Source organism: Myzus persicae, unplaced genomic scaffold (assembly GCF_001856785.1).
Source record: "Myzus persicae strain clone G006 unplaced genomic scaffold, MPER_G0061.0, whole genome shotgun sequence".
Classification (NCBI taxonomy): domain Eukaryota; kingdom Metazoa; phylum Arthropoda; class Insecta; order Hemiptera; family Aphididae; genus Myzus; species Myzus persicae.
The window spans coordinates 42,285-51,407 of NW_019100936.1; the positions used below are offsets into that span (position 1 = coordinate 42,285).

Below are 9,123 nucleotides of genomic sequence, written 5' to 3' on the forward strand. Positions count from 1 at the left end.
AATACTTTTTGTTAAATTCGTATTGTGCTCTTCAGCTTTTCAAATGGTAAAAAAAATGAATTTAACAAGTAAAGTTGCATATGTACGTTTATAAATATAAAAAATGAGTAAAAATTAAATTTGTACCTATACTGCACTACAATACTTCAATAAAAGTTGTAATTTAAATTGGCCAATTGGTTGGTGTAACATTAAGATAAATTTCAGCCTTGTCTAATTTAAAACTATATTACCTGATGTTATAGTGTTTAAAGTTAAAATTATTTGTACTACGTAGTTAATATTTAAATGAAGTCAACTTTTTTAGTTATAATACAAGAAATATTTCAAAAGATATATGTTTATTGACTTATTGTTCGGCCGGTTCGAGACTTTATTACACTATACAAGTTTGAAACAGGTATGCGAATATGCAATTAAAACTAGGTAGGTTTAACCTAACTTAACCTATAAATTGTTTAAATTTGTATAAAAAAGGCTTTGTAAAATAACAAAATATTAAAAAATATGCAAAGTCAAACTTTCATAATTTCATAAAAGAAATGTATAACTTATCTGTTATCTATCTATATAGGTTAGTGGATAGTTATTAATAATTATAATTAAGGTAGGTAGCAACTAAAATATAAAATATAATTTTCAAATTATTAAAATTCAATTTCTAAAGATGAAATTAATTAAAGATGCACTTAACGATAATGACATCTTAGGCCCCTCAATTTTACTCCCTCATGAGCATCGCAAATCGTCAGGACGGCCCTGTATATAATTAATACTATATAATTATCATATTATATATATTTTTAATAATTTAATATTATAATGTAATTTATTTTTGCCCACGCAGTTTTACAATAATTATTAGAAATATTATTTTTTATTTTATGATAAACTTTTATAGAAGTACCTATATGTACAGTGTACATTAACAGCGTTAATTTATCTCTGCCTTGCACAGTTGCACAGTACACACGCTTAACATAACAAATCATCTCCACGTATGGTATCCGGTACTACAGTTTACAAATTATTTATCATTATAGTTAATACTATAGCAAATTTACATACGAGGTATACCATCGTAGGTATTAGTGAAGTTGAAGATAAAATAAAATATAATCATGTTAAGAGTTTTTTTTTCATGTATTTATTTTAAAATGAGTTATAAGTATAGATAGGTACCTATCCTGGGTACCGACTTAACTAAATATTATTTTTTAAATTAACATAATTCATAAAAAAAAAAACTACGGTGAAGCATAGTTTATATTCTCTTCTATAAATTTTATAATAGGTATATTGTCTCTAATATTATTCATAAATCAACTATAGTAAGAATCCGATGAGTATTTTTGCTACTTTATATTTTGTCGTTAAAGCCTATACTCTATACTCTATAGGTACCTACTATAGAGTTTATAGGGTCACAGAGATACCACATGCGTGGTCTGCAAATTCATATTTTGTGTTGGAATTTTTTAAATATTTTGTCAGACTCTAAGTCTCTAAGTTTGTTCGGTGACACATTCTACTACCAGTACTATCCTAGGGCTAAGAGGTTGGTGGTGCACAATGATACTTTTGCCCTCTTGGTAAAATATCTGGCATCTAAGGCGGAGAAGTACCCTTCGTTGCCCCCACTGGCCACGATTACGCCAATGTTTTAAATTGTAAAGGATAATCAGTGTAGGTTGTGGATATAATGATCGATTTAGATATAAGATTTATTACTTCAAAGTATAACTTTCTAACTTCTGAGTAACTTTATAACGGCCATTGCTGAATAATCCGATATTCAACATCATAAATATTTTATACCGTGCAACCGGTTCGCCTATTGCTCTTATTCGTACACCTACTTAGTGACGTCAACTCAGCGTTTGTGACGTCAACCTGGACCGTGTTATTCATCTTTGATAATAAATTTAATCTTTTATCATCACAATTCGCAACATTCGGCCGTGAATGATGAGTCACTCACTACGTACCTTACAAATATAATATGGTATAAAAAGTGTCTACTACTTCTACTAGCGACTAGTTTCTTAGTCACCACAGTCCACAGTCGATCTCCATACTCGATCATTTGCCGTGTGTATATGCTATATAAGACGAATGATTCACTGTGCAGACGTGCAGTCCTCCTTGCAAGTATAGAAACCAAAGTCGAATCACTCTCATAGTTAAAGGTGCGTTCTCTGTTCACGTCATTTCATCCATTTCGTGGATCGAGTCATGGCTCAAGCTCCAATCCTCAATCCGGTAAGTGTCCTACGCCATATTATACTTCCTACTGTGTAGCTACTATAGTTGTATCGATATTGTTTCTAATTACTTTGAACAATATTGTAGACCATATAGGTAGTATGGTCACAGAATACATTTATTTTGTAGTACAGTAGTATAATAATAAAGGTGTTTACAGTATTCATCAAATTTAATTAACCTGCTAATGGTTATTAACAGTAATTGATATGTTTTACAGACCCTCCCGTATGTTGGACAGATACCAAATGGTTTGAAACAAGGCACACTACTTAGCTTCCATGGTACGTCATTCACGTCTTCAAACAGGTGATTATTAATATTCTATACTACAATTAAATTGTGATAATATGATCAAAGTCAAATCAATATTTGCACCATTTTTAACTTTTGTCATTATTGTTTTGTAGGGTCTGCATAAATTTACAAATTGGTCCAAATGTTGCTCCTCGAGACTCTGTCGCCCTGTTTGTTGCTTTAGACTTCAACCGTAACTTAATTGTCAGGAACACTATTCAAGCACAAAATTGGGGCGTGGAAGAATCTCACGGTCCACCTGTGGCTCTCATTCGAGGGCAGCCATTTAATTTGGACATACTATGTGATGCTTATGACTATAAAGTAGGTTTGAATAAATAGTTTGACTATCATATTTTGAGTGTGTACATTTACATTGTACTAAACTTATTATTTCATATACTAGATTGCATTTAACGGATCCCACTACACAGAAATGAAACACAGATTACCATTTCAAAGTGTGTTTTATTTAGCTATTGATGGAGAAGCCCAATTACATAGTATACAAATAAATTCTGGTGGAAGTACACAGTTTGGTGGTCCTACAATGCCGATGCCTGGTAATCCATCTGGGTATATGCCCTTACCTGGGCAGATGCCTATGCCTGGACAGATGCCTATGCCTGGACAAATGCCTATGCCTGGACAGATGCCTATACCTGGAAGTCATGCACCTGGATATATGCCATCAGCAGGTCATATGCATATGCCCGGGGCTCCACCTGGAACTGTTCCACCTTATGCTTCAGGTTATAGTGCCTATCCTGGTCAAACTCATAATTCGCCTTATTTACAGGTTTGTTAGTAACATAAACATTTTCTTAGTCAGTAAAAAATATTGAACAACCAACTTAGTACCAACATTTTTTTTTCTGTTTGTTTTTGTAACTTTGGTTTTTACTAATAGTTGATAAATTAGTTTTAACTTATGGGGTAGGTAAGTACATTCCAATTACAATAAATATAAAATACTTGATATACTAGATGATTGGTAAAAAACAACATAAATATTGTTTATGACTCCAGCAGTGTATGGTTATTTAATTATGATATTTAAATAAATGTGAAATTTATTTGTTATTTATAGAAACACACAAGTTCACCAATTAAACATGCTATCAATCAAGGACTAACTAATTATGCTGTAACTGGACATATTAGCCCTGTAAGTTTGTGTAGGTACTAATTAAATAATAAAAAATGTTGACATTTTTCTAATGTTATTTATCAATTTAATGCATGTCACTTGTTAGGTTTGCTGTCTATATCTAATGACTAATATATCATATTATTTGAAAATTGCACGGCGATAGTGAGCTGTATATCAAGTTTATTTTTTCTTAAACCAATAATATGTTCTAAACTTCTAGATTAATATTAAAGTAAATATTCTACTTCACATTAATTACTTGTATTTTTTACTTATTTTTAACATTTTAAATTAATTATTGAAACATTGCCTATGATAGTAACGTTTAATTTCTTAATTTTGAGACATACTCTTAAATTATAAATATTTATAGATTATAAAAATAAAACTCAAAAACATTTTACTAATAAATAAATGATACAAAAAAACTTAGTTAATATTCTTTAAAATTTGTTATATAATTCATTATTGACCTAGAACCCATATTATGTATCTCACAATATTTGGCGTACTCTAAGATGGATAGTTTGATATGTTTGTGTATACAATAGAGTAATTGGCAAACATAATAAATTTAAAATAGAAATGTATTCTAATTATAAGTAATTTGTATTGTTTTAATTAGGAAGTTAATTAATCAAATTCATTTCCTATATTGTTTAGCGTAAAGCAGCCAAAGCTCAAAGAAAACAAGCCAAAAAAGCTTTGAAATATGGTATTCCTGTAGCTGGAGTTGCTGGAGCAGGTGTTGGTGCTTATGCTATGCACAAAGCACATAAGGCACATAAGCATAAAGGGTTTAAACACAAGAAGGGATCAAAGTCATCGAGCAGTAGTAGTAGCAGCAGTAGCAGCAGTAGCAGTGATTAAATGAATGTTAATTATTTATTTTTAAGGTTAACAATTTTATTGCTTTAATCTGAAGTTTTTAAGTGAATATCGTCAATATTATATTGGCATAACAATCATAGTATTATTTTTCTATTACTTAGTATGATAAGATCTAATATGTTTTTTAATTTAATTTAATTTGTATTTATCATTTGAAACATATTATTAATGTTTCTACCTATTGTTGTTGTTGCATAGCTGCATAGGCTCTAATAAAATGCAATTTTGTGTTGTTAAATTAATTTTATAATCTTGTGTAAAGCTAAATTATTTTGTAATACTATAAAACTGATAATTACAATTTTTTTTCTTCATTTTTGTGTGCATAAAATGTAGCAGTGTGTGTATAATGTATATAGTTGGATACTTATAATACATTTTACAATAAATATTAGGCAATTAATATTTGTTAAACAATAAGCAATCTAAAATTGTATAGCAAAACCAGTAAGTGGGTATTATTTTAAGTTAATGCTCATTGAATTAAATTGTGATCTAACTTAGATGCGAGTTTTTAGTCTAGCTATTAGGTAATAAAAAAAGGTTAGGTTAAATAAAATATAATAATAAAAATAATAAATAATAATATGAATGGAAAAATGAGTGAGAGGAATGAAATCAAGGAACTGTCAGTTGAACATTGCTACTGCTTTAAATATGTGTCATATGAAATCAAAATAAGTATTTTAAAGTAAACAAGTATGTAGGTTCTAGGTTGGTAGATAGTACAGTTCCGTTAAATATGGGTGTCTTATATTATTTATGTGTTTAATTTAATACCTAACTCAAGAGAAGGTTTCTCTACCACCTACCAAGGACAAAACAAAAAAATTATATAGAGCAACATTCTATGGAATTACAATGAAACAGTTAGATGTGGATGGCTCTTCAATATTTTGAAAAAAAAAAGTTTGTTAAATTCCCGTCGTAACGAACGGCTCCGGTCTATGGAGACGATCGGTTTGTGAATGAACCGCAAACTCGCGGGTTTTTAAAGAATACATTTTAAGGATGAAACATTAAGAAAAAAAAGGTCGAAAAGTAAAAAAAAAAAAGGGTAATAAAAAAACGTAAAGCGCGCTCAATTTTTCGAAAAACGACAACGATATCGATGAGTGATAAAAAAAATGCGAGATAACCCGTCGACGGCTCGGCTCGGCCGCTCCCAAGGTTTATAGATAATATCTATTATCTATAAACTTTGGGCCGCTCCGAGGAAGTTGAGTGATTGGCCGAGCTATGGAACTGGTGGCCCCGACTGGCTGGTGGGCGGTAGAAACGGAACGGCAACACTGACGTACCCTAAACCGAGTGACGTTGGCGTTCCGATTGCTCGTCATTTTACATATTAGGGTACATTAAAATCGTTTGAACTGTTTTAAAGAAGAATAAACAAGAAGAAAAATCATCGTCTGCTATGTCTTCAATGAGAGATATTTTCCCTATCAAATATAGTAAATTTCAGTATTTTACTGAAGTCTTTTTTTTTCCGTTTAAACCGACAGCAGAGGAGGATAGTTATTATTCACTATTAATTTAGTGATTTTACGACGCACGACGTCTCGTGTATTTGTTTGTCTAGATTTTTTTCGCTGCTTACGAATTGCGTCCCGTATAAAAAGGTATAAAAAGGTATAATACTAATTGCGTCCCGGGTTTTTCTTGAGCACGTCTGAATTGCGTCCCCATTACCTGTGATATCTTTAAAGTCGAAATTATTGGTTATTACTTATTATCAATTTATAATAGATTGAATAAAAACGATTACGTTAAAACTTTGATAATTTTATAGTGAGTTACTTTCTGTATAGACAAACACAATTATTGTCGCAGTGCAGTGTAAACGGTTCACTTATTCACACGTGTTACTTTTTTTAAACCAAGTTTTCAACTTTAATAATAACTATGGCGAGTGAAATTAAAACTATGTTTAGCGAAAAACAAAGGGATTTATTTGTGATTGGTGCGTACAAATTTCGCTTCCACAAGTACTTAAAAAAAAATAATCTAGAACGGTGGTGTTGTTGTAAAAAAACCTGTACAGCTTATATTCATTTAAACTCCGATAATGAAGTAGTCAAAAAAGTTATTAATCATAATCATGACGAAGAAAACGAAATATTGAACCGTCAAATCGTGAGTAATCAATTAAAACGAAAAGCTATCGACGATATTTGCGAAAAACCAAGTAAAATCATCAATCGCGAATTACTCACACATGATGTAGATACTTTAACTACATATGATTTACAATTGATCAGAAAAAATATGCATTATGCACGATCGTCTATTTTGCTCAAATTACCAAAAAATTTGGAGGAACTTCAAACTTCATTAGACAATATGAGCGATTTCTTATTAACCAATCGTAGTGAAAACTTTTTGTTGGTAAATGATAAGGAATCGAATATTTTATTATTTTCTTGTAAAAGTAACTTAATGTTTTTAAGCAATGTTGATACAATTTTTGTTGACGGAACTTTCAAAAGTTGCCCAAGCCTTTTTACTCAAATCTTCACAGTTCATGGCTTACAAAATGGTAAATATATACCACTATTATTTTTTCTACTTCCTGATAAGGAATTAAAAACCTACAAAAAGGCATTTTTCCACATTTTGTCAGAATGTAATAAAATCAATATTATATTTTCTCCAAAAAAAGTATTTGCAGATTTTGAAAAATCAATACATTTGGCTATTTTATCAGTTTGGCCTTCAATAACTCTGAAGGGATGCCGATTTCATTTGGGCCAAAGCTGGTATAGGAAAATACAATCAATTGGCTTAAGTTCTGAGTATAAAATTGACAGCGATTCAAGTAAATACTTGAAATATTTTTTTGGATTACCGTTTCATCATCCTGACGAAGTGATCAACTGTTTCACAGACGATTTAATATCTATTAAACCGTTAGATGAAAAAAATTGATATATTTACTGATTATATATTAGAAACATATATACTACCAGAATCTAGTTTACCGCCTTCATTATGGGCAGAATACTCGGCTACTACTATGAGAACTACAAATAGTTATGAAGCTTTTCATTCTAAGCTCAACGCGATGTTTTATAATGCACATCCAAATATTTTTCAATTTATTGATACTATGAAGAGGTTACAAACACATATTTATATAAAACAACGTAGTATTCACTTAAACAACCGCACAACCTCTATATTTAAAAAAGAACAATTTTTAAAACAAGCAATGGCAGATTTTGAATCAAAAAAAATTAGTAGGTTTGAATTCCTAAAAAAGTTATCTTTTAAATTTTTACCGGTACTATAACATTTTTATAAAATTAAAATTACAAAAAAAAACAATAAATTTTTCACCAATATCGATAATATTTTTTATACAGTTACAATTTTTTGACAAAATACAAAAACAAAAATAATATATTAAGCAAAAACAGTATTTTTAACCTACCTGTAGTAACTAGTAACTATTACTACAGACAGTCCTAAGTCTGTATAAAAATGGGAAGGGAAATATTGTTTAGTTTTTATAATATACAAGACTCAATCGGTACCTATAAAAGTTAAAAAAATTCGGGACGCAATTAGTATGACCACCAAAAAAACCCGGGACGCAATTCGGAATGAATTTTTGCCGCGGGACGCAATTCGTTTGCAGCCATTTTTTTCACTATAGATTTTGTCATTTTTAGATCAGCCAATAGGTACCTGCGCATAAATAGTTACAAATAGTAAGCATATTTTTAAAGTAAACTCACTTTTAACAAAATAATAATTTATGAAAAATCATGTTAAATAAAATAGTAAAGTAAACAAAAAAATATGAACAAACAATTTAAAAAATATATAAAAAAAATCAGGTAAGTGTGTGACGCTTTTCCATACAGTAGGTTACAGGTGGGTCGCTGAAATGGATGAAATGTGTTAAATTTGAATCAGATGATATAATAAAATGGTTATTATCCTTACGAAAGACGATTCTGAGCGGGGACGGGCTAGGATATTTTATACTTTATAGTGTTATTATTATTACTACTGTAGCCTGTAGCTTGAATTAATATTATTTGCATATTATCATATTTATTAACCTCAACATAAGTCAAAATATTTTGTAAATTTTATAGTGTATAGATAATGCTAATATCAACATTCAGTGAAAATGTCATTTACCATTCTACCTACAGTAATTGTTTTTAGAGTTGGTATATCTTAAAACAAAATCGATTTTGTCGAAAACAGATTTAGCATAAAAGTTTCATTTTTTCCTTAATTGTATTTTTGTTTTTCCGGCACTCATAAAACTACTGAGAATTTTGACCTCCCGAGATTTAATTTTTCACCGGAAAAGATACCGGAGTTGAAAACCATAACATTATTTTGATTTCTTATCTTGTACATAGACATAAAAAAAACACACATTGTAAAATCAATACTTTTATCTCTCCTCTCAGAATCTAAAAATATGTTGTATAGTAATATATACTAATGTTATTATTACTATTCATTTATCACAAAAAACTGCTTGTATATCATTT

At 29.9% G+C, this 9,123-nt stretch overlaps 1 protein-coding gene across 2 annotated transcripts; it reads left to right on the plus strand.

The window, feature by feature from the left end:
* Positions 1–1,946: 1,946 nt before the first annotated feature.
* Positions 1,947–4,856, plus strand: LOC111026931 (galectin-5-like). 2 transcript variants are annotated; one of them, XM_022305126.1, is made up of 6 exons: positions 1,947–2,262; positions 2,486–2,574; positions 2,676–2,886; positions 2,969–3,361; positions 3,653–3,740; positions 4,379–4,476. In XM_022305126.1, exons 1-6 carry the CDS (start codon positions 2,236–2,238, stop codon positions 4,381–4,383), a joined length of 813 nt encoding a protein of 270 aa, XP_022160818.1. In that variant the 5' UTR covers positions 1,947–2,235; the 3' UTR covers positions 4,384–4,476. The 2 variants fall into 2 exon arrangements, with proteins under 2 accessions (XP_022160818.1, XP_022160817.1); XM_022305125.1 differs by having other exon boundaries at positions 1,948–2,262; positions 3,653–3,730; positions 4,379–4,856.
* The last annotated feature ends 4,267 nt before the right edge of the window (positions 4,857–9,123 follow it).

Bases quoted from the DNA above. Each gene is read 5' to 3' on its own strand.
- LOC111026931 (XM_022305125.1), top strand. From the start codon at position 2,236: ATGGCTCAAGCTCCAATCCTCAATCCG. The intron at 2,887-2,968 runs GTAGGTTTGAAT...TTCATATACTAG, and splicing joins GTGATGCTTATGACTATAAA to ATTGCATTTAACGGATCCCA. The intron at 3,731-4,378 runs GTAAGTTTGTGT...TATATTGTTTAG, and splicing joins TAACTGGACATATTAGCCCT to CGTAAAGCAGCCAAAGCTCA.